At 46.1% G+C, this 25,607-nt stretch overlaps 1 protein-coding gene across 5 annotated transcripts in view; it reads right to left on the minus strand.

The window, feature by feature from the left end:
* The window catches only part of LSP1 (lymphocyte specific protein 1), a 129,822-nt gene that overhangs the window by 26,796 nt on the left and 77,419 nt on the right, over positions 1–25,607 (minus strand). For 4 of the 5 annotated variants that reach the window (XR_014792054.1, XR_014792055.1, XM_084855942.1 and 1 more), the window contains exons 2-4: positions 22,096–22,248; positions 13,964–14,146; positions 463–760 (exon numbers count right to left, since the gene is read on the minus strand). Coding sequence is in view for 3 of the 5 variants with exons in the window: in XM_084855942.1 (XP_084712068.1) it covers positions 463–760; positions 13,964–14,146; positions 22,096–22,248 (634 nt within the window). In the remaining 2 variants the exon portion in view is untranslated. The remainder of the gene's footprint in view (positions 1–462; positions 761–13,963; positions 14,147–22,095; positions 22,249–25,607) is intronic. The other variant, XM_084855966.1, reaches the window with a different exon arrangement.

Consider the following 25,607-nt stretch of genomic DNA (forward strand, 5'->3'; position numbering starts at 1 on the left):
GAAATTAACAAGGGACACGTGCTCACAGTGCCAGCTGCTGGTTTTTGAAGGCCCTTGAGCAAGACCCCCAGTGGGCCTCCTCCCTCAACGAAGCTTCCTTCTTGCTGTCCTTGTCACCACCTGCTATTCCTCCTCCTCCTCGCCATGTGCTTGCTTGATGGGCAGAGGGACAGTGATCATGTGGACAGTGGCATGTACTGCTCCTCCTTCTCACCACCACTATGGTCCAAGAGGCAGGTAGTCAGGCAGATTGCAGATGGTGAAGAGGAGCAGCAACTCCAGGGCGTCCTTGCCAGTGGACCCCTGCTGGGGTGTGAGCCCTTGGCAAGTGCCCAGCACATCTACCCTTGACGCCGGCCCTGCCTGCTTAGATCCACAGCTTCCATGTTATTGCCTCCTTCTGACACAAGCTGAACCCAGGGAGGGAGAAATGATGACAGAAACCAGTGTTTTCATTCTGACCTCCTGCTTTTCTTGCTCTTCTTCTTGCTTATTGTCTTCTGCGAAATCCCGGGGCTCTTCTTCCACATCCTGATTCTCCTCTCCCACATCCACTGTTTCACTAAGCTTTTGCTGCTCCTCCTCCAGCTCTGCTCCTGGCTGATCTTCTGAGATGGAGGCAGAAACAAACCTGGGGAAGTTGGAAGGCCCAGGTGCAAAGCGGATGAAGGTGGGAGAATCCTGATGCAGGTGGACCTGCTCCAGTTTGCCCTCTGCTTCCCTCAGATCGCCGTCGTCTTGTTCTTCCCCATAGGAATGCCTTGGTGACCCCCAGATGGAGAGATGGTGAGGTGAGGAAGGGAGGAGAAAGGACAAAGACATCTGATTACTTTTCTCCTTAAGAGAGACATATACATGTTTAATATCCTTAAGATGGTAAGGAGACGTACAACATTGACTTGTTTACAATATTTGTATACTGCTCCATATCTAAAACAGATGTCAGAGTGAACACAAAAGACAAAACAGTAAAAGAATAAAAAGATTAAAACACCATATTAAAATTATGCTTTTTAAAAAACAGAACACCAATAAAAACCATGGCTAGTCAATTAAGGAATGCCTCCTGGAAGAGTGCTGTTTTCAGGAGGAGCCGGAAACAACACAGTGTTGGTGCCTGCCTGACCTCCAGGGGCAGGGAGTTCCAAAGGAAGGGGGCCACCGCACTGAAGGCTCATCTCCTGGTGGACACCAATTGGGCCATAGGTCCACCAGGAACATGCCCTCCGATGACCTCAGTGACTGGGCAGGTTGGTAAAGGAGAAGGCGCTCCCTCAGGTATCCTGGTCCCAAGTTGTTTAGGGCTTTGTTGTGTACTAATACCTTAAACCTGGCCTGGTAGCAAATAGGCAGCCAGTGCAGCTCCCTCAGCAGAGGAGTTACACGCTGAAAAGGGGCAGCTCCCGACAACAGCCGAGCTGCTGTGTTCTGCACTAGCTCCAGCTTCCGGAGCAGCCTTAAGGGCAGCCCCATATGGAGCGCATTGCAGTATTCCAGAGGTTACTAATGCCTGTACCACTGTGGCCAAGCTACCCCTGTCCAGGAGAGGAATACTAATATGGAAGACAATACTAATATGTGAATTTGGTTTTTATAAAGTAACAGCTAGTCCAGAGCATTCCAATGTAATTTCTGTGTGAAAACTGAATATGGCGGTAATAAGCTGTCAGGTAAAGCCATACCATGCTGAGACACTTGTTTGCATTTCCTTAGTATTCCCCAAACATACGGTGTACAATAAAAGTGCTGCTTCCAAGTAACAGTCCAATCATCCACCTACATTCCAGTATTTCTGAAGGTCAACTCAAAGCCCTCAGGCCTGGTGACAGTGGCCTTTGGATCATGATTCTCCATTGGCCAAGGCCACTGACCACATTTCTGTGCTTACTGCATAACAATCAAAGCTTCCCCTAGAAGCAGATTTTATAGAACAAGGGTAGGTAGCAGTGGAGGCTGGTGGCTCTGATTTCGATGGGGCTGTAAATCTCTTCTGGGTTTCAGTCAGAACCAGCCAGACCCCTAAAGGAGCTATCCAAGCTGCTGAGCCCCACCCCCCAAAATAGGTTCAGCGCCTTGGATAGCTCATTTAGAGGTCTGACTCATTCTGGCTGAAATGCAGAATGGATTCACAGCCTCACCAAAATCAGAGCCACCAGCCTCCACTAGGAGGCAACCTGCTACTTACCAGATGTCTTGGTTTACAGTTCTCACCAGCCCCAGCCAGCATGGACAATGGCCAGGGACTGTGGGAATTGTGGATCAAAACATCTGGAGTGCCCCAGCTTGCCTACCCCTGCTAGAGAATGTAATCAGAGCAACTTGGGCAGGAGCATCTCTGTATTTTAAGTACACCAGAGATTAGCTATAGGATTACGTTTAAATAGATTAAACCAGGAATATGATTCAATGTAAGAACTTCAAAGGGCAACAACATTAATCTTTACTAACATTTTTTTAAAAATCTATATTCACACTAGTCTGGGGGACATGTAGGGTGGGTGGGCGGGTGAGAGAGAGAGAGAGAGAGAGACTGAATTGTGTTATCTTAGAATAAACAGGAAGTGGCCTCTCATGCAGTGAAGTGGCCTCTCATGCAGTTAAGTAGCTGTTACCTGCCAGTCCAGGCTATTCCAGAATTAAATTCAGCAGCTAACACTTAACATTAGCTAAGTCTACAGTGTTGACTACCCATGCAGATGTGCCTCCAGTATCTTGCTAAAAGTGACAAGGAACCATTTGTTCTTCTCATTCCTGTGTCAGTTCAGAGTACCTTGCACAAAAACATTCTGCCGCTTTTGATAACAGCACAGACCATTTTTTCTCATGCCAGAATTCACTAATTGTACTTGAAAAAACACCACAGCACCCTTTCGATTCAAAGGAAGAAGCAACCACGGTATTCTGTTTAACACCCTGACCAGTTCCTCTATACAGTTGGGTTTAGACAAAACAACGAACAGAAGAACTTACATGGGTGCACAGTCAACAGCGACAAAGTCGCATTTAAGCACCTATTGCTTGGGAGATCTTTGAGGGGCAGACCCCAACAGCAGCAACATAAGAGCAGCCATGCTGGATCAGACCAAGGTCCATCTACTCCAGCATTCTGCTCATGCAGTGGTCAACCAGCTGCCTGCAGGAAACCCACAGCCAGGACATGAGTGCAATAGCACCCTCCTGCTCGTGTTCCCCAGCAACTGGTATTGAGAGGCATACTGCCTCTGATGCTGGAGGTGGCATATAGCCACCAGGACCAGTAGCCATGGATAGCCTTATTCTCCAGGAATTTGTCTAACCCCCTTTTAAGGCCATCCACACTGGTGACCATCACTATATCTTGTGGAAGCAGATTCCATAGTTTAACTATGTGCTGCGTGAAGAAGTGCTTCCTTTTACCTGTCCTGAATCTCCCACCAAGCAGCTTCATGGGATGACTCCATTGGGTTCTAGTATTATGAGAGGGAGAAAAATGTTTCCTTATCCATTTTGAGACACTACAGTGCTCAGTTAGGAACTATTTATTTGTTACAAAAACTATCTGAAAAATCCAGGGCACAACAAACTAGCACAATCAGAATAACCAGAATTTATTAAACTAGAATTGGTTCAGCTAAACTGCAGGGTGCCTGTACAGTACATCCCAGAGCCAGGAGAGCCAGTGTAGTGTAGTGGCAAGAGTGACGGACTGGGAGCCGGGAGATCCGGGTTCTAGTCCCCACTTGGCCATGGAAGCTCACTGGGTGACTTTGGGCCAGTCACAGACTCTCAGCCCAACCTACCTCACAGGGTTGTTGTTGTGAGGATAAAATGGAGGAGGATGGTGTAAGCCGCCTTGGGTTCCTTGCAAGAGGAATAAAGGCGGGATATAAATGCAATAATAAATAATAAATAAATAGACACCACCTGCTTTGTGACCATACAAGGGGCTTCACCACATGAGGCTAAAATCCCACATCCTTACATGGGTTTCTGCTTCCAGATTCTTTGCGGGATTACGATCGGCTCCTTTACACAGGCTGACACATGCTATTTTTATTTCTCTGCAAGTTCTATATGTTTCATTTTACAGCCGTTGGATGGCACTGCTCTTATAGTGCCATTATAGACGTACACAGCAAGTAAAGTACATCTCGCTTCCTAGAGGAAAAATGGGAGTTTCCTCGTGTTTTACAAAGGCAGGATAAAGGACATAAACTGCAGAGGAGGGCCCTGGAGGTTGACGACGTCGTGTAAAGGACCCACAAACTTCCGTGAGTAACCAATCTTGATTGCATGATATAAGCCCCATGTGGAGAAGCCCAAGGAAAAACAAGGGATGAAGTACATGTGATGCTGGGAGATGCGTTATCAGTCCCTTCCCTTTTAGTTGGAAGGGGGTGTGGGCTCAGAGGGCTACAAGATGATGATAGCAGCAGTGCTGGGGAGGGGAGAGGAGAAAATGTTTAACCCTTTCCTCATGAGACATTGGTGCAATCAAAAATTGTTCAAAGAAAAAAAAACAGTACCTGAGCATCATGTATCTTTTGTCCCTCAATCATTTCCCTCACCATCTCCTGAACTGAAGCACTATTTCGTGGGGCTTGTCTATAGGATGACTTTTGCACATAAATGCCAAGCTGAGGTTGATTTAACCTGCAACTGACCCACAATGTCTGCACCAAAAACATCTGGGAATGTGTGTAGACGCCACAAGGAGGTGTGTTTACATGGTTCCGTTGCACTGCTCTGAAGAGAAGCAGATGTTCCGAACTAAAGAAGAACAAGCTCCAAACATGCAAGAGGGATAGACATTCCAAATTAACCTAATAAATGCTGGCTGTATCTGGAGCAAACTGGTTTGCCTTGTGCTTTCCCTTCTTTTCACCTGGAACAAGAGATGAGCACTTACAAGAGTTTGGGACCACATATTGACTACTAACATCAGGAAGCCTTTTATAGTCTACGTAGACCAGGGAGAGGGAGAAAATTCTGTTGAGCTACAGATTATGTGTAACGTTCAGAAGACAAGATGGCATTTACCAAAAAAAAAAAAAAAAGTGGACCGCCTATAACTTGCCACACCTATATAATGAAATTGAGGAAACCTATCCTTAAGGCTGGCCATATATCACTGTTGTTCTACTTTACCCTCTTTTAACGTGTAAAACACTGTAATTGTAAAAGCCACTGGAAAACAAAGACAAATATTATTTCTTCCATATACGAATAGTCCTGTTAGCAGTAAGGTGTATCCAAAGCTAGCTTAAAGGCTCGGTGACCGAGAATCATCCCTTTCTAAGTGCCTCTCAGTCACGGTGCTTCCAAACAGGCATCTCCTACTGCCACCCAATCATTGCTCTTCCACTATAAGCTACGAGCAGAACTGCAACTGACTTTCCACTCTTCAGGGGGAAATAGCACTTTTTTCAGCATGCGCATCTTGCTATGATCTGTCCACAGAGTGGACATGACATACTCATGTGGGCGGTCTTTACCCCCTCTCTTTTACCCCACTCCTCATGGTTGCTTTAAAGTACAGCCACTGCTTTAATTAAATTGTTTCCTGAAGTCCATTCATCAAAGGGATAAGAGAAGGTGGTGGCTGAAACTGACAAGCTGTGTGTCCGTTTCACATCCCTCTCTCCTCTAGCAGCCACAGCTTTTAGGGATTCTCTCTCTGCAGGCTCCCCACTCTCCACACCAGACATCTGAAGCAGCTATTTTAATTCATCGTTTCTTGAAGCTTTCCTCCTCCCTGTTCTCAGTTCTGTTTTAGCACCGTGGAGTGTGGGTATTTGCGCAGTTTTGTTATTTATGTATGTATTTATTTTTTAAGCACAAATGGACCTACATTTTATTTTTTTAAGCTATTATTTACATCATTTCATTGACGTGAAATCGTGGAAACTAAAATGTAAACCCTCAGTGTCTGGATAAATCCCACAAACCTCTTCCCCATGCTCCAATCTCCTCCCCACTACTGAGCTTTGAAAGGGAAAATGGTATTAAGCACAAGAGCTCATTGCACATGGGAATGGGGATTTATTTTTTAAAAACATTATTATACCAGGAGCCATTCCTTCCCCACCCCCCATCCTCCCAACCTTGCTCCCAGGAGTGGAGGACAGTGAAATAAGTGGCGCTGAACTGTCTAGAGCTGGGGGTGGGGGAGAGGGAGCAGGGATCCATCTCACAACCATTCTGGGCTGCAGAGAAGCCTGCAAAGTACTGAAAGTTCTCCCTGCTTTCCATGTTTTTCCTTGGCAAAGTACAAGATGTGTTCCCCTTGCATTTCTCTTGCCTCTGGAGAGAGGCTTTGCAAACCTGTCAGGGTTGACCTGTAGTAGGGCTGCTTCCCACCATCAAGAGATAAGAAAGTCAGTACTTCCCCCCTTAAAGCAAAGTTATTGTTTTTTTAAAGGAGGAAACAGAGTCACTTCCTCCCTTGCTCCCATCCCGCTCATGCCTCCTTCAAAGTCCAAGCAAGTATAGTGACAGGTTTTAGCTCCTGAGACATCAGTGCTCAGGTCAAAACCATGCCTCTCAAGACAGAACAGAAGCAGTGAACTGTGTGGCACAGAGTTCTGTCCTAAGCATGCTTACTCAGAAGAAAATCCTAACTGAGTTTATGGATGAAAAGCATTTCTACACCAGCCTAAAATCACACAACTTTACTGGGGCTTTCTGCTTCCATTTTAAATGCAGGATCATGATGGGCTTCCTTTACATGTGCTTCCCTGCCCCCACCCTTTCCCCCCTTATCTGCATCGTTCTAGATGTTTATTTATTGATTACGTTTCTATCCCACCCTTTTTCCTCCTTAAGGAACCCAAGGCAGCATACATAATCCCCCTCCATCTTATCCTCACAACAACAGTCATGTGAAGTAGGTTGGGCTGAGAGTCTGTGACTGGCCCAAAGTCACCCAGTCAGCTTCATGGCCAAGTGGGGACTAGAACCCCGGTCTCCCGACTCCCAGTCCAACACTGGAGCCACTACACCACACTGACTCTCTGTAGGTTTCATTATACAGCCACTAGATGGCATTGTAGTCTAGCTCCTCTTATTGTAGAATTTCCTCTTTTCTTGAGGGAACTCAACACACTGTAATTTGACAGCTCTTTTTAAGATCTTTTTAAGATCTCTCATCTTAAAAAAAAATGGGATAAAGGTCATTTAGCACGAGAGATGCCCTGGAGGTTAACAACGTTATCTAAAGGACCAGCAAACCTCATCTGCGAGTAACCAATCTCAATAGCAGGATAAAAGCCCCATGGGGAGAAGTCCTAACTCTCAAGTAACTGTGCACTGGATTACAGCCCAAGGCCATGACTATTCCGCTACTGAACTGTTAGAATTTGGTCTCTGTAACAATGAAGTCATGGGTTTTTCAAAGTCATCACGAGTTCCCACATAGCCTGCAAATTTGGGCTACTTCACTGCATTTCTGCAGGGTGCTGGAAGAATGGAAAACAGCAGAACCCCCTTTTCTCTATCCTTGGCTGAAGACTCTTTCCACAGCTCAAGTTTTATCTTGCAAAATCCTTGGAATCTGGACTCTTCTCCCCTCAACATCCAGAAACTGCTTCTAGCATAGGACAGAAATTGTAGCATCTCCTACTGCCTAGAAAGAGGGTGTCTTTATGTCCTCCTTTCCAGAGAACAGTCCTCTATTTGAAGGCATCCTTTATTGGAAGGGCTGTCCAGTCCAAATGTGGTTTGAAGACAAAGGACCCTCAGAAGGGAGAGCGGAACAGAGGCCTTGAAGGTGCCCATCCACAGCCAGCACCTGGACAGCAGACTGAGCAGGCACACAGGCCCCAATCAGCTCCTCTATGGTGAGATGCCTTGTATTTCTAAATGATACAAATTGTTTTCAGGTGTGCATGTATACATATAAATTAGCACATGCACATTTTATGCAAATCTTTTGGGAATATGTGAGTGGCCACCCTATGCATACACTGTAGGACCCCTTCAGGGTGCAGACAGGACTTTGTTGCCCCTCTTCCCGCAGGGGGGTCTCACTTCTGATAGAGAGGTCAGAAATGACGTATTTGAAAGAGGGGAGGAAGTACCAACTCCAGTCTCTTTGCAGAAGGCTCGAGTGTGTGTTTCTGCACACCATTTAGCCTGTCATCACTTCAGTGATCCTATTGTCAGCTTCCCTGGGAAACTCAATAAGTACTGCATAAAACTGAATACCGCATACAGACCACAGAAGGTACTATTGTTATGCTGAAAATAAAAAAGCATGCACACTAGTTTAAAAAGAGTAGGGCCATTCCGAAAAATGCCCAAATATCCCCATTGTATAAATCTAACAATACAGTGTTCACATTGGGTTGCCAGACAGACAGGAAGAGAGCTACCCTACGCCTTTAACTGCAGCTTACTATACAAGAATCTGCAATCTGCAAAGATTTTCACAGCCTGCAAAGAAGCCTGATGACCTCCTAATGTCAAGGCATCAAGCTGCCATTAAAGGCAGAGGCCAAAACCTGTTAGAGTTAGCAAAGCTATATTTGTGACCACATAGTACACATGACCATCCAGCATTGTTATATTATACTCTCAGGTAACATCCCCTTCATGGATCACTGCCTTGTTGTGGCGAAGGGGCTTGCGTAACTCAGTGAAGCCGTAAGCTATGCCGTGCAGGGCCACCCAAGACGGACAGGTCATGGCAGATAGTTCTGACAAAATGTGGTCCACTGGAGAAAGAAATCGCAACCCACTCCAGTATTCTTGCCAAGAAAACCCCATGGAACGTATCACAAGGCTAAAAGATATGATGCCAGAAGATGAGCCCCTCAGGTCGGAAGGTGTCCAATATACTACTGGGGAAGAGCAGAGGGAATTTCCAAGTAGCACCAGAAAGAGTGAAGCAGCTGGGCCAAGGCCAAAAGGACACTCAGCTGTGGATGTGTCTGGTGGTGAAAAGAAAATCCAATGCTGTAAAGAACAATATTGTTTAGGAACCTGGAATGTAAGGTCAATGAATCAAGGTAAGCTGGAGGTGGTCAAACATGAGATGGCAAGATTGAACATCGACATCTTGGGAATCAGTGAACTAAAATGGACAGGCATGGGCGAATTTAATTCAGGTGACCATCATATCTACTACTGGGGGCAAGAATCCCTTAGAAGAAATGGAGTAGCACTCATAGTCAATAAAGGGGTGGGAAAAGCAGTAGTGGGGTACAATCTCAAAAACGATAGAATGATCTCAGTACGAATCCAAGGCAAACCATTCAACATCACAGTAATTCAAGTCTATGCCCCAACCACTGAGGCCAAAGAAGCTGAGGTTGATCGGTTCTATGAAGACCTACAACACCTTCTAGAACTAACACCAAAAAAAGATGTCATTTTCATCATAGGGGATTGGAATGCTAAAGTAGTAAGTCAAGAAATCACTGGGATAACAGGCAAGCATGGCCTTGGTGTACAAAATGAAGCAGGACAAAGGCTAATAGAGTTTTGCCAAGAGAACATGCTCATCATAGCAAACACTCTTTTCCAACAGCACAAGAGGCGACTCTACACATGGACATCACCAGATGGTCAATATCGAAATCAGATTGATTATGTCCTTTGCAGCCAAAGATGGAGAAGCTCTATACAGTCAGTAAAAACAAGACCTGGAGCTGACTGTGGCTCAGATCATGAGCTGCTTCTTGCAAAATTTCGGCTGAAATTGAAGAACATAGGGAAAACCACTAAACCATTCAGGTATGACTTAAATCATATCCCTTATGAATATACAGTGGAGGTGAGGAATAGATTTCAGGGATTAGACCTGATAGACAGAGTGCCTGAGGAACTATGGACGGAGGTCCGAAACATTGTTCAGGAGGCAGCAACTCAATCCATCCCAAAGAACAAGAAATGCAAGAAAGCCAAGTGGCTGTCTCAGGAGGCTTTACAAGTAGCTGAGGAAAGAAGGGAAGCGAAAAGCAAGGGAGAAAGGGGAAGATATACCCAACTGAATGCAGAGTTCCAGAGAATAGCAAGGAGAGACAAGAAGGCCTTCTTAAATGAACAATGCAAAGAAATCGAGGAAAACAACAGAATGGGAAAGACTAGAGATCTCTTCAAGAAAATCAGAGATATCAAGGGAACGTTTTGTGCAAAGACGGGCATGAAAAAGGACAAAAAAGGCAGGAACCTAACAGAAGCAGATGAGATTAAGAAGAGGTGGAAAGAATACACAGAAGAACTGTATTCTGAACTTGAGCTGGACATCCTCGAGAGTGAAGTCAAGGGGGCCTTAGGAAGCATTAGTAACAACAAAGCTAGCGGAGATGACAGTCTTCCAGCTGAGCTATTTAAAATCCTCAAAGATGATGCTGTTAAAGTGCTGCACTCAATATGCCAACAAATTTGGAACACTCAGCAGTGGCCACAAGACTGGAAAAGGTCAGTTTACATTCCAATTCCAAAGAAGGGCAACGCCAAAGAGTGTTCAAACTACCGCACAATTGAGCTCATTTCACATGCCACCAAGTGTAGCTCAAAATCCTACAAGCTAGGCTTCAGCAGTATGTGAACTGAGAACTACCGGAAGTACAAGCTGGGTTTCGAAGAGGCAGAGGAACTAGAGATCAATTCGCCAACATTCGCTGGATCATGGAGAAAGCAAGAGAATTCCAGAAAAACGTCTATTTCTGCTTCATTGACTATGCTAAAGCCTTTGATTGTGTGGACCACAACAAACTCTGGCAAATTCTTAAAGAGATGGGAGTACCAGACCACCTTACCTGTCTCCTGAGAAACCTGTACAAGGGCCAAGAAGCAACAGTAAGAACCAGACATGGAACAACCGAGTGGTTCCAAATTGGGAAAGGAGTACGACAAGGCTGCATATTGTCACCCTGCTTATTTAACTTATATGAAGAGTACATCATGAGAAACACCGGGTTGGATGAATCACAGGTCGGAATTAAGATTGCCGGGAGAATTATCAACAACCTTAGATATGCAGACGATACCACCCTAATGGCAGAAAGCAAAGAGGATCTCAAGAGCCTCTTGTTGAGGGTGAAAGTGGAGAGTGCAAAAGCTGGTTTGAAACTCAACATTAAAAAAACTAAGATCATGGCATCTGGCCCCATCACTTCCTGGCATATAGAAGGGGAAGAAATGGAAGCAGTGACAGATTTTACTTTCTTGGGCTCCAAGATCACTGCAGACGGTGACTGTAGCCATGAAATTAAAAGTCGCTTGCTCCTTGGGAGGAAAGCTATGGCAAACCTAGACAGCATAGTAAGAAGCAGAGACATCACCTTGCCGACAAAGGTCCGTCTAATCAAAGCTATGGTTTTCCCAGTAGCAATGTATGGCTGTGAGAGCTGGACTATAAGGAAGGCTGAGTGCCGAAGAATGGATGCTTTCGAACTGTGGTGCTGGAGAAGACTCTTACAAGTCCCCTGGACTGCAAGGAGGTCCAATCAGTCAATCCTAAAGGAAATCAACCCTGACTGCTCATTGGAAGGACAGATACTGAAGCTCAAATATTTTGGCCACCTAATGCAAAGAGAAAACTCCCTGGAAAAGACCCTGATGCTGGTAATGATTGAAGGCAAAAGGAGAAGGGGATGGCAGAGGATGAGATGGCTAGATAGCATCACCAATGCAATGAATATGAACTTGAGCACACTCTGGGAGAGAGCGGGGGACAGGAAGGCCTGGCGTGCTATGGTCCATGGGGTCACGAAGAGTCCAACACGACTTAACGACTGAACAACAACAACACCCTCCTATATGGAACCAGCACTCCTAAGAGTCAAACTACACATTACTTCAAGGATGTCGTTAGCTATGTCTTCTTTGCTCAAAAGTAACGACCAGGACCCAATCTGGATCAGGACCATAGTGGGCAGGACAGGGGCCTTTAACCCTTTCTTTCCCACCACAGTCCCAGCCAAGTTCACACCCACCCACCCCATGCCTGCAATTCAGATTGCCAAAAAGCGATCCATTGGGCCCCCCCAAAATGAAGCAGGACTGCAGTGGGGTCAAAGGATTAAAGCTCACCTACCCCTGATACTAGGGTCCCAAATCCAGATTGCACTCCTTACACTTACTTTTGAATTTAAAAAGGAAAAAAAGATGCAGCTCATAGCCACAGAGGAACATGCTGCTTGACCCTAACTCACAAGTAGGAGAAATATCTTTTACATCTTTGCACTGTGTGGCCCCTGCTCACCAGGCCCACATAGCATAGCCACAATGACCCAACATTCTACCGGAGAAGAGTAACTGACCATTTCAAAAATAAAAGAGAAAGACACCAAGCAAGTGCATATTAAGTTTCCCCATCTTAAGACAGATATAGCTTCTTACAGTAGATAATACCTGCAGTATAAAAAGAGCCTCACTACTACACTTCAGACTCCAGAAGAGACCTTTTAAACAACCCAAAAGATTGAGAATGAAAAGGGTAGAAATCATTGAAGGAAGGAAGACATTTTATTAAATGCCATTTAGAGTCTGGTAAAATACCCACTACAACTTTTAGGAGACCCATTATCAAGACACTACTTACACTTCAGCTGGGGGGGCGGGCTTCAGCCTCCAGGAACACAGAAAGCCTAGCAAAGCTACCATACCTAAATGTGTTTTCCTGATTAAGGTTGTTGGGTAACACCCCTCCCCTTCCTTTGCCCTGACCTCCTGCAGGTGTTTTGTATTTTCCCTCTCCCAGCTGAAACAAGCTCAATTAAAACACATACACACACAACCCAGCATACATGCATTCATGTGCATGCTACTGTGTTTTCAGGAAAGAGGCCTAGATCATATTTAGGTGGCATATGTAAATGTATCAGCCTTGCAAATAAATCCACAAACGTGTACTAGCCAGCCCGTCAGCCTGCCCACACATACCTCTGAAGAGCAGCTACAGTCTGAAGGTGGAGGCGGAAGGCATCTATTTCCTTCCCACCTCCAAATGCTTCCCTACCCAGTTGCCTGGAAGGGATTATGTAAAAGAGGACAGGGCTCCTGCACCTTCAGTGGCTGTGTAGAAGAGGGAGGCAAGCAATCCCTGTTGAAATTCCTTCTCCTGCACAACTACTGAAGGTACAAGAGCCTGAACCTCTTTTGCATCTGGCCATCCTAGAAATGAAACTTGCTCACAACAGATGACCAGGAAAATGGCTGTTTACAAACCTGGAATACTAGCTCCATGGAAATAAATGACACAGTAGTCCTAGCATCAGAGGGCATCACAATATTCCAGTTTCCCCCAAATCATCTTTTGTGAGTAACCGTTTCCATTGAAGTTCAGCTAGTGATACCCCACCATTCATTCTAGTTCATGAGACTAGCCTGCAGTAAGCGTTTTGAAAGCTGGCCCTGGCCGCTCATGCACAAACAAATTGGCTGGTATCAGCTCCTTTCGGTTTGCCCCATGTCTAAAGTTGGCATCTCCCCCCCCACACACACACACACACAAATGCTGGAAGCATTTATCAGCTGTAAAATTAGCAATCCAGACAAAGGTTTCTCCGTCACCACATCTCCAAGACAGGAAATGCTAGACCAGTTGAATTTCTGCCACACAGCCCTTTGTGAAGAAAATGGTAGAAACCTTACCATGTCCTGCACTCAAAAAGTATGCTAATCCAACTTCTCTATTTCCTCATCAAAGCAAACATTCAAGATACAAGCTGATGCAATATAGAATAATCTCATTGCCCCAGGCATTGTCAGAGTTACACCTTCTTCAACTGAACTAATACATGGATATCAAGGAGAAATCTGTTTGGGCTGCAAAAGATCCTGCAAACAGAAGCAGCTTGCTTTGCACCTGAGAGTTGCCACACTATGCACCCTTACCCTGAGCCAGCACCATTGTATTGAGTGGACCTTACTTCAAAGTTCCAATGCACACAATTACAGCATTTCTTTCGGCATGTCCAGCTCAGCATCGGTACTTCTGGCCACCTCCTTTACAGCAATGCAAAGTATTCTGTACCTTCCTTCACAGTGCACAGGTGCCACCTGTTGGGCTTCTCTCCATTCACCGTAGGATGTTCTCTCTCCTTCTTGCACTCCCTCTCCTGCCCATCTCTGCTTGCGCTGCTCAAGTTTCTGGGACCAGTCACTGAAGCCCTCATCTTCTTCCAGTTCTGAAGTCCCAGAAGGCTTACAGTCAATGCTAAAACATGGGAGAAAGAAAGATATTTCATGCAATGCAAGCTCAGAATGAACCACAACTCATCTGTTCATGCACAAACCTGCCTGTCCTCCTGATTTTAGCAACATTCCCTAGATCAGGAATAGACCCCGTCTGGCCCACTGTGGCCATGTACGAGGCCCCCACCCAGTCCCTGCCACCACTGCCACCCCCAAACCCCAGCATTTCTGCTGGGAAACAAGGCCCATGGGGAGCGTGGGCCTTGTTTCCCAGCAGAATCGGACTACCAATAGTCTACCCAACAGCTGTTTAGTGGGTGGTCAGATGCCTCATTTTTTGGAGAGTGTGCATTCTGCCCTGTACAATTTCACTGCAGGAGCACTGCAGCAAAGTTACACACACACACACACATACACTAGCAGCAGCAGCAAAACCTACTTTGGAATCCTTTATTTAGTGTTTCGTTGTTTTATTTTTAATTCTATGGAAATTGGGCACTCCCCCTCTCCTCCACGGAATACACATCTAACCAGTTGTTGCTGTTTAAGGGCGCAGTCCTATGCACGTTTAGCCGAAAGAAAGTCTTACAACTCCCAGCTGGGGAATGCTGGGAGTTGTAGGATTTTCTCCTATCTAAACATGCATAGGATTGCGACCTTAGTCATGGGACATAGCAGAATAATATCCCCTTCATCCAGGCAATTGCCCCTTCTACCCAGCAATCATGTTGGATATCACAATCTTGCCACTGAAAATGGACTTGCCAAGGGTTCGGCACAAAGTTTAAAATGTCACTGAGGCACGTTTCGACTGGTAGCCAGCAGCGTAGTGGTGGCAGGTCGTGCTGGGGCTTTGCTCCGGCACTTTTTTTGAAGTCAGCCCCCAGTTGGGTTGCAGTCTGCTAGGGAAGGAGGAGGGAGGAGAGGGAGTGCGGGCGGCTGCCTCTTGTCTACTACACAGACCTGGCCAGACAAAGGGAGCAAGGGAGAGAGGGAGCCTGAGGGAACTCTACAGCCTCCTCTCCCCTGCTTCTCAGCCTCAGCTCTTGGCTTCTCCACCAATCCCTGCTCTGTGCCTGCATGCCCCTCTGTGCCTGCATGCCCGGCGCTGCCCTCGTCTCCTGCAACACCGGCCACCCGCTCAGGACTGCTGCTGCTGCTGGCCACAGCAGCAGTGGGGGTTGGGGCACTGCCACCTTTATTTACTTATGGGGCAGGGCAGGTGGCTGGCAGGGATTTACTTATGGGGCAGGGCAGGTGGCCAGTTTTTAGGATTTATCACACAATCCTGTGCATGTTTACTCAGAAGTCAGTCCCACTATGTTCCATTGCCAGCTGGGCTTTCTCCCAGGTAAGTGTGTAGGACTGCACCTGCCTTCCCAAGATCTCTGTAAATTGAATTCGAGATAACACCCATTGGATTGCACTGTTAATTCTGGAACATTAATTTCCACAGTAAGCAGAACTGCCAAATGCAACCTGCTCTGTCAGCTACACTTTTTGGCACAAGGTTGGCATGTCTCTTGGCAAACAAACCCTGGTAGAGGGAAGGGAAACAGAAAAAAAATCAGTTGGGGGGAGAGGAGAAAGAAGGTAGGCGTGTGTGGTTCAATCCAGCTGGGTGTGTGGATGTTTCTCTTGCGGGATGGGAGAGATATAATGAAGGAGCTTAGGAAAGGCTAATGGGTAATGTTGGGGTGCTAAGGGAGTGTGCAAGGGGGCTGTTTACATGAGAAAGGATCTGTCCATGAGGGCTGAGTTGAGAGGGTGAAGCTTCCATAGAGGATCTTATTTTGAAAACCCAAAATGTTTGTGTCTGAGGGAGTGGGTGAACAAGATTAACCCCCCTGCATTTTTTTCTCAGACGTCCAATTGAAATGCCACTGCCTTACCCTGAGCTGCACTGTCTTTGGATCCCTGTTGAAGGCCGTATATCTTACAAGGTTGCACAATCTTAGCAGGGGCGTGGCTGTGAGGGGGCGTGGCTGTGACTGTCACAAAGGAACCCTGCACTTCTGGATTTGCTACTGCACTACCACTGGTGGTACACTTATAAAGAACCAGTATGACCTGGTGCAACTCACAAAGGTGCTTGGTTTGCAGGACTTACCTGTGCCTGCTGCTTTGCAGTGTATCACAGTTATAATGATTGTGGGCACAATCCAGCCAAAGTTGAGCTCTGATACATCCTGTAGATTTCAATGGAGAGATATGGAGCACAATCCTATACATGCTTACTCTGAAGTAAGTCCCACTGTGTTCAGTGGGGTTTTACTACCTGGAAAGTGTGCACAGGACTGCAGCCTTAAGTATGTGCTTGACAGTACAATCCTATATGAGTCTGCTCAAAGGTAAATTACATTGAGTTCAATGGGCTTACTTCCAGGTAAGCGGGTATAGGATTACAGCCTCATCAATGGGACTTCAAAATATAAAACGTTGGCTCTTATTATGCTCATCCGTTTGTTGATCACAATAGTTATCGCTGGTGCATGAGAAGTGTTAATCTTGTGCCACTCTTTTGAGAGTTCATGGATTCTTAAGTGGTAAGAGCAGTTCAGGAAATACAATATAGCTTATCAGTATCCTAGATCTGATTCAAGAGCGCTAAAAAAAACCCCAAAATCAGCAGGAGTTTGCTGTTGGCTTCAGAGTGAGAAGGATGTGGCCCCAAGGCAGTACGTAAAACGGAATAATGATGTCCTTAAAATATATTCCAAATTATTTTTCAAAGGGATCCTGAGTTGGCTGGTGTGCACATTTCCCATTGCACCACCCATCAATATGGGCTGAGGTAATTCACACCCAGAATACAGTCTGAAACAATTAAAGTGCCCTAGATGTTTGTGGTGTGGCAGGGGGAGACCAAGTTGAAATATAGCTATTCCTACATTTTTTACGTTAAGGGTACGTGTGTGTGTGTGAGAGTCTGAAAGAGAAAGACTATACATTTTCATTCATTCATAAAGGAAGAGCGGGGAAAGGAGCATTTATACCCAACTGGCAAGAGTCCGTCCTTTGGCCTTCAGAATATACAGGCTGCATTCCAAAGCTATGATCAAACGCAATGGCTGCAATTTAATCTAAAGATGCACAAACCCGTAGACCAGAGTTAACTAAAAGGCAAACCAGTAAACGGGGGGGGGGGGGCGTGCTTGGGGCCTCTTTCATTATTTTTCTCATTTCCTCTCCCCTGGGCTTCCTTCACTGTCTGGAACCAACAGTTTTCATGATCAAAGATCCACCCGTAGCACACAGGCACAGTTGAAAACAGCCACACTGCCTCTTTGCTCTACGACAGTTCTGGTAATGCAAAACCATTCAGTGACTGAGCTGATGCTGATCCCTGTCCCACAATGCATAGATCAGCCTGACTTTTCAGGACTGGGCAGCCTAGAATGTATTAACCAGGACACACTTGTAGCATTCATAATGCAGTATAAATATATTGCACATTTGACGTGACAAAGAAAAGAGAAAGGGGAAGTGGCAGGGAATAAAAAGTCACACACACACACACCCCTATCTCTGTGATACTGAGGCGGGCCTAGCTAAAGACTACTTCATATGTGATATTTTTCCCCTATAAAGATATGATCTCCATACAGAAAAATAAACATTTACATCTATGTATACTTCCATGTATGCAGGTGACGCAAATGTTCCTTTTTTCATGACTGCATAAATCTGGAGATGTGGATGGTGACTTCCAATCATTCTGGCAAAATAAACACTTGCGGCCCTTAAAGTCTACAGGTTGCTTTCTATTATATTAATTAATTAATTAATTAATTAATTCAAAGCATTTCTAAACAGACTAGATAAGGGTGGTTTTAAAGCAGCCACTCAGATTCTACTTTATAAACCACTTCCTGCATGGCTGTTGTTTAGTGTGTGTGTGTGTGTGTAGGTGTTTAAAATCAGTTCCGGTGCTAGTCAATAAGAATGTTAAAACATTGATACATTTGATGCATGCGGAAGTGAAAAATAAGGACTAGCGTTTTCTTTTCTTTTTTCCTCTGGGAGGCAGGACAAGGACAAGAAATCCTTAAGGCAGCTGCAGTTGACTCCATAACAGCCCTCATGGGGGTTAAATTCTGCAGTCAGAAAATCCTGGTTCTGCACTTAGAATGCACTATGCGATGTAGGAAATGTTACATGAAATGTCTTCCTTTTTGCATATTCATACCAAATGAAAGATGTGAATCATCCAGAATATTTGGACAGGGACTCGAAAGAGAGAAAGACTGAAACTCTTTCATTTCACAGGTACACGTGGCATGGATGCACGTGCATACTGGGGCCAGTGAAGTGGTGAATCAAAAAATTTAAAATAAACAATACTGTAGGAAGGACTTTGAGTTCAGAGGCTGATGACTATCTCCATGGGATTTTGCCCAAAGATTCCCATCTAGCATATTATTCTTTCTCCTTACAATAGTGAGATGCCTCTGGAATCAGGCAGGGCACAGTGGTGATGACCATTTATCCACTGTTAGTCCCAAACACTAATTATGCAGAATTGTAGGGCGTCTGAACATGGAGGGATTCCCCATTATGTTCTGTGAGGTTCCCCAGTTGCTGGGAAAGACGAGCGGGAGGGTGCTGTTGCTTTCATGTCCTACTTGTGTGTTTCGCACAGGCAGCTGGTTGGCCACTAGATGGACAGAATGCTGGATGAGATAGACCCTTGGTCTGATCCAGCATGGCTCTTCTTATGTTCTTATGATGCTCTGGAGTGAGGGATGAAAGAAAGATGTCCAACACACGCAGTCCGGACATACAGAGGTGTTATCACAGCTGTTTGTTGGAGGTGTTGTTCAAGGAAAATATGGGCCTTGTGCGGCAACACGAGTTACAAGAACAGGATGAGTCACCATAAGGGGGAGCTGAGTTTACACAAGAGAAAGCCTGTATTAATATGCTGACCTTTGTAGCCAGATCAGCAGCTGTGGAAAAGGCTGAGAAATGGCTGGGGAGCAGAATGAAATAATCAAGCACGCTATGAGAAAAAATGAAAATGAAAAAAATGTTCTAAAATAGCTGGAAATATATGTGATTTTCCATTGTATTAACATCTCCTGCAGTATCCAGCCATTAATTACACAACTAAAAAAGTTCACTTTCCAATTGGGTGTTATTTCAGCAAACACATGGTCCCAACCCCATCAGAATATGAGGGTTGGGGGGGTGTGTGTGCTTGTAGTGATGGATTGGAGGATGGGAAGGAGGAGCACTTAGCTATACCTAACCATCCAATTCTCCCCTGCAATTGCTCCCCCCCCCAAGTCATGGCCCCTCTAAGTTTTGCAGCCTGTCCAGGGGAAAAATAAATATTGTAGATGGACAGGAAAATATTTGCAGGGGAGAACAGGCACACAAGAGAAGTGTTAAGCTTCCCCCTTTCGTCCACTGACTTCCCCCTGCAAATCCCCACCCCACCATTTGCCTTATAAAGGAAACACAAGGTAACTCCCATAAATGTTGTTCTGTCCACAGTTAATGGGACATGTTGGACTTCACAGTGCTGTGCAGCGTACTCATTCTTTGGTGCTCTGGGTTTTCCTGTCCAAAGCAAGACAAAAAAGGCAGGGACACCAACTGCCAGATATTATTCTGTAGGGATAAGATGTTCATGTGACTTATACCACCAAATACCGTGAGTAATAGAGAGCTTCACAGTTAGAATCTCAGTGTAACAGAGGCAGACTCTGCCGTTCAGGGAGCAAGGGGTGATTAAGACAGGGGTGCCATCAGAGCAGGACTTTGGGGCAAGAGTCCAGGGTCCCGCTCAGCAGAATGGGCAGAAGGGCCCCCAAATGCAGCAGGGCTGGCTTACCACAGTTTGAAAGATTACCATCTAAAGAGAATGGTATGTGTCAGTGGAGGCTGGTGACTCCGATGCCAGTGGGGCGGCGAATCCACTCCAGGTTTCAGTCCGAACCAGTCAGAACTCTAAAGGAGCTATCCAGGGTGATTTGCACTGAAATCCAGAGCAGATTCACCACCCCACTGACATCAGAGCTACCAGCCTCCACTGTATGTGTGTAAAACCATTAAGTCCAGAGTTTAAAATGCCTTAACGGCACCACTGGACTAAGATCTCAATTACTGCCATCTCAGAGGAAATGAGTAAACTTTCTCAAAGAATGAGATTGCAGTTTCTCTTTACATGCTTTCTCATTTCTGAGGGCAGGTGGGTCTACATAAAATGGCAGCCACCATGTGGAGGCCAGCAGGAAGAGCGCCCACAGAGTGGTTGCTCTTCAACACGTTTGCACAACTGGTGACCCACCAAGCTGAACATAGCCCACAAGCTTAGGGTGACCACTTAGGCATCTCCCAAAAAAGAGGAAACAGAAACAGAGGATAAAAGAGGACACAGATCTGCATAACATTTGCATATGCTAATATACAGTATATGCATAGATGAAAATGGAGACATAATTACTATAATCTAAATGGAATGTTCTCCCCGCTGTGGTCCACCTGGCACCAACGCTGTCTCCTTTTCGGCGCCAGGTTAAGACTGCCCTCTGCTCCCAGGCCTTTGATGGCCTTTGATGGAGCATCTATGTCAGTTGTTTCTATCAGGTCCACTATCTTATTGTAACTGTTTTAGCTGTTTAAATTGTTTTAAATGTTGTATGTTAGAGAGCAATCCAAGACAGCATTTGATGGGGCTACAGGATTTTTCACATTCCTGGATCCGAGGTCGGAGACAGTGCTCCGACCTCAGACCCAGGAATCCGAGCTCCCCACCCCTGTCTCCTCCCCCTTGCAGCCCACGTGGAGAGAACTGCGCCGGCTGTCTCTTCGAGGTTGCCAAGGGAACTTGGAGGGGAGGGAAAGGGATCAATTCTGTGGGCAGGGAGGGAGAAGCAGGGATACCAGCTATCCCAGCCATCCACAGCCTCCTTCCCTCCCCTCCACAGAGCCTGAGCTAGATGGGCAAAAACACTTGTCTATCAAAAATGCAAAGTGGGGGAAGCACAGGGGCAAAGATCACTTCCATACTTCTCCCACTCTGCATAGGATGCCCATCAGCCTCTGAATTCGGAAGCTACTGGGTGTCCAGATAGGATTGCACCCTTAGAGATTTTATATTATGTTTTTATTACCTTGTATTGTGGTGTGCATCTTTGTGAACTGCTCCGAGACTTCAGCAATTCGGTGGCATAGAAATGGAATGAAATAATTTAAATAGAAATATAATTCATTTGAACATGGTGGAGAAGACTGTGACCAGGTGGCCTGTGTGCCTATTCGATCTATGGTTGTCCAGGGGCTAACTATTGATGGGCAACTGCAAGGCCTGGTGCTCCCTCCCTTCTTATGATTCTTTATCTTTAAACTGGACTTCCAAAAGAGGGCACCTTCCAATAAAGGACTGTCCTCTGACAGCCCTTCCAATACAGGACTGTCTTTTGTAAAGTAGGACACATGATCACCCTACAACTAGCAAGGTATTGTGGCCTGCCGAGTTCTTGACAACCTTTCAAAAAAAGCAGGAAGCTCATCAAGCCCATGAGGAACCACCAGCCATGGCTGGTGGGCTGCTCCATGCTGCCTCATGACACATGGGGCAACTTGTGGATGATCCCTTATATCACAGGGAGAATTTAATGGCACTGCAGGATGTTGCTGACAGCCATGGGGATGACAGCATGGAGATTCTCCATGTGATGTTGGGGTCCACAGTGTAGGGCACATCTTGCAGCCACATGGAAGCTGATTCATTTGGCCTGCATAACTGCTGGCTGAAATCGTGTTTTCCTATTTCTCATTATTAAGTCTAAGATCTTTATTTTTATTTTTTTAATGAAGTGTCATTTTTATTGAACTAACTTCCATCGGGGCAGAAATATACATGCTGTCCAGTTGCATAAACTTCTTCATCAATCAGCTGAGAAGGGTGTGACATTACAGTGGACTGGATCAAGCAGAAATGCAACGTTATGCACTTCTTACCGGCTTTCTTGTTCCACCACTCCACTTTCTGAAGCTGTGCCGGTGTTGTTAAGACCTTCCTCTGCCTGGGACCTCAGCTGCCTCTCGCGTTCCCTCCGGCGCCTCTCTCTAGCTGCTTCCTCCTCATCCTCCACACTCCATTGTGCGGTCAGCCTGCCAATCACAGAGAAAATGCAGTTGTGTCAGAGAGCAGTGTGCTGACATACATTGTGATTTTCAGACTTTTCTGGGGTTACTTTCCACTTTCAATAGGACCCCTGCACCTGCCCTCAGATTACTTGGGGCACTGGCCAGTCTTCCTGGACCTCACCATCATCCTTTGTGGATTGAGCGTGTGTCCTAAAATACATTCCATCACTCCCCTGAAGCTGCAGTGTAGGGTGGCAGCGGGGGCGGGGACATTTACCCCATTAAGGTCAAAATGTGTCAGGGACTGCATTCCAATAGTGGGCATGCCCAGAGCCAAAAGTGGGTGTGGTTACAGATGTGGCTCTTAAGAACATAAGCAGAGCCCTGCTGGACCAGACTAAGAGTCCGTCTAGTCTAGCATTCTGTTCACACAGTGGCCAACCAGCTGTCGACCAGGAAACCACAAGCAGGACACAAGTGCAACAGCACCCTCCCACCCATGTTCCCCAGCAACTGGTGTATATAGGCATACTGCCTCTGGTGCTGAGGTCTTGCCTCTGTTCAGTATGCAATGGGGAAACAGATGTTTGCATCCAGACATTCTCTTTCCCCAGCGTATGCAAGATTCCTCCACCAGCTTTGTAGTTGGGAGACAGAACAAGAAGGAGTAAATAATATCAATAACCTGGAGTGTGGCAGTGAGGGGGCATGGCCTGAGGAGGGTCCATGGGTCTGGACTCTGAAGGTCTGCATTTGGCCCACAATAGTAGATGGGCAAGATGTATTTCAGGGAAGCTTATCCACCATTACTGACCTTCTCATGGAAGAACCTCTGGAAAGAATGCAGTCTGAAAACTACTACTCTGGTAGAATGCAAAGAAAGAGGATTTTTGAACTGTAATGTGCCCACAACTGAAGTGCACTAGGCCAGGGATGGGGAACCTCCGACCCATTTGGCCTGCCAGTACTCCCCATCCACCCCATGGAGACTCCTCCACTTCCCAAAGCCCTGGACCCCTCGGAGAGGGAAAAGGGAGTGGCAGAATGGCTCCCAAAGCCAGCTTCACTCTCCCCTCACCTCTCCCATTGGGAGGCCTGGGAGTTGGTTGCCTGCCATTTTCTATGCCCCACAATGCAACATCTGACACCAGACTTTGCACTGTGGGGGTCAGAAAATGGTGGCTGCCCAGCTCCAACAGGAGCCAAGTGCCTGGTCAGCTCCCTTTTTCCAGCAAATTATGCCACCACCGCAGCAGCCTGCCTGGCGGACAAGGAGGAAGAGGAGGAGGCTGTTGATGGCTGCATGAGTGCCACCACTGGATAAGTCCTCCTGCCCACATTGAAGAGAAAGAGGAGGAGCCTGTTGGTGGCTGCATGAGCACTGCTGCTACCACCAAAAGGGCAGTGGGAGATATCAAGGCAAGGGCCTAGCTGGTGCTGTTGTGGGGGCATTACTGGCAGCCCTGAAATGAGTATGGGAAGAGAAAACCTAAAAGTGGAGCATAAACAGTGGGCAGTATCCAATGATGTCATTCTGAAAATGCAAATGGCGCTAACGGATCTCCACAGAACCTTTGGACCAGCAGTTGTCCATTATATGCTTGTGCAACTCGCTGCAGAAGAGGGAGCACAAGTAGAATGCGCAAGCGGTTGCACAACAAGTTGCACAAGAGTTATGCGCTACTGGCTGCACCAATGTAATTTTAGTTGGATTCTCCTCTTGTACATAGTTTGGAAACTAGCTTCCGCTAGCGCAATGTCATTTGCGCTAATGGGATGACACAGTTGGACACCACCCAGTGTCAGAGTATGGTTATACCAGCTCCTCCCATGAATATCAGCAGCCAGTTGCACAGGTTGGTGGTGGGAAACCCTGGTGACACAGCCCTGATCCAGCTCTGGACTGCTGAATGCAGTCACTACAGCCATTAGTGCTATGTCTTTAAAGAAGAATAAAGTAAATTCAAAATTAAAGAAAATAGGCTCTGAAAATGCAGAGCCTGATGGTGAGAGACTAAGAAAGCAGCCAAGAAGCCCGGACCTCTGTTCTGTCTCCAGGAAAAGAGAATTCAGACTGGTGGAGGACTTTGACATGTTTTCTTAGAAACATTGTATTTTAATCAGAATTCCTGAGTCGAGCTGTTCTGTTGCTACCCAGGGTAGGGAATGTTGGAGGAGGGCATGAAACACTCTCTCCCCCCCCCCACACCATCTCTCTGCTTTTCGGCTGTTTTCCTTCCTCCCCAGCAAGAGATTAACGTGCTGACATGGCTCCTCCCAGAAGGTCCTAGTCACCAGATAATAAATGCTCTGTCAGCAGAACCACCTCTCAGATCCCAAAGGAAATGATAAGGCTTCTGCAACATTCCAACATGGGTGATAACACGAATCTCAGTGCCAGAACCATTCCTCCCCTCTTTTCGCAGCAGCTCACACGTACTTCTGTAAAACTGGCTGGCGGTTCTTGATGGCTCACTCATGCACCCTCCAGCATTTCTAGGACCAGAAGAATATAATAAAAAGTAGGGACCCTTCTTTTAATTTTAGGTGGGGGCTATATCTCACATTGTTTCCCTCTAACCACTGATATACTCACATAGAGGGAAATGTGCATACCTGCAGTGCAGGAATACGGTAAATCATAGAATCATAGGGTTGGAAGGGGCCTACAAGACCATCGAGTCCAAACCCCTGCTCAATGCAGGAAGCCTGATTCCCAGGTGGTCTCCCATCCAAGTACTAACCAGGGCTGACCCTGCTTAGCTGCTGAGATCAGACGAGATAGGTGCATCCAGCTGTAAATCCTCCCCCTCTCCCATGACTAACTTAAGCCCCATTCATTTCAATGGGCCTACTCTAAGTAAGATTAGAGTAGAGCCATTGAAATGAATGGGGCTTGTTAGTCATGACCCATTCATTTCAATGGGTCTACTCTAAGTAAGACTAATACTGGATACTACCCACGTACAGGAGCTGAGAGCCAACACTCACACACCATCCCTACAATCTGAGCATGCCTATTTTGCCGCATGTAACCCTCAACCCATTCGCCTGGGACTCTGCCTCACTGAACTTAGATGGGCTTACTTCTAAGAAAGTACATACAGGATTGTGCCATTAAGGGCTTATCTTGATCAGCGCTGAGAAGAACTGTTTGCAAAATTTCGAAGTCTGTCAATTTTTGAAAATTTGGTATTTTGATGTGGACATTTGACATCAGTATTTAGCGCTCACATTTCAAAAACAGAAATTGGACCTCAAAATCTAAATGTTTGATTGCTTAAGGGCACAATCCATGTTTCGTGTTTAGACAGAAAAAAGTCCTACAACTCTCAGCATGGCTGGCTGAGGAATGTTGGGAGTTGTAGGATATTTTTCTGTCT

This window comes from Heloderma suspectum, chromosome 1 (assembly GCF_057233095.1).
Source record: "Heloderma suspectum isolate Gila_16-S chromosome 1, 16-S_ref, whole genome shotgun sequence".
NCBI classification, from domain to species: domain Eukaryota; kingdom Metazoa; phylum Chordata; class Lepidosauria; order Squamata; family Helodermatidae; genus Heloderma; species Heloderma suspectum.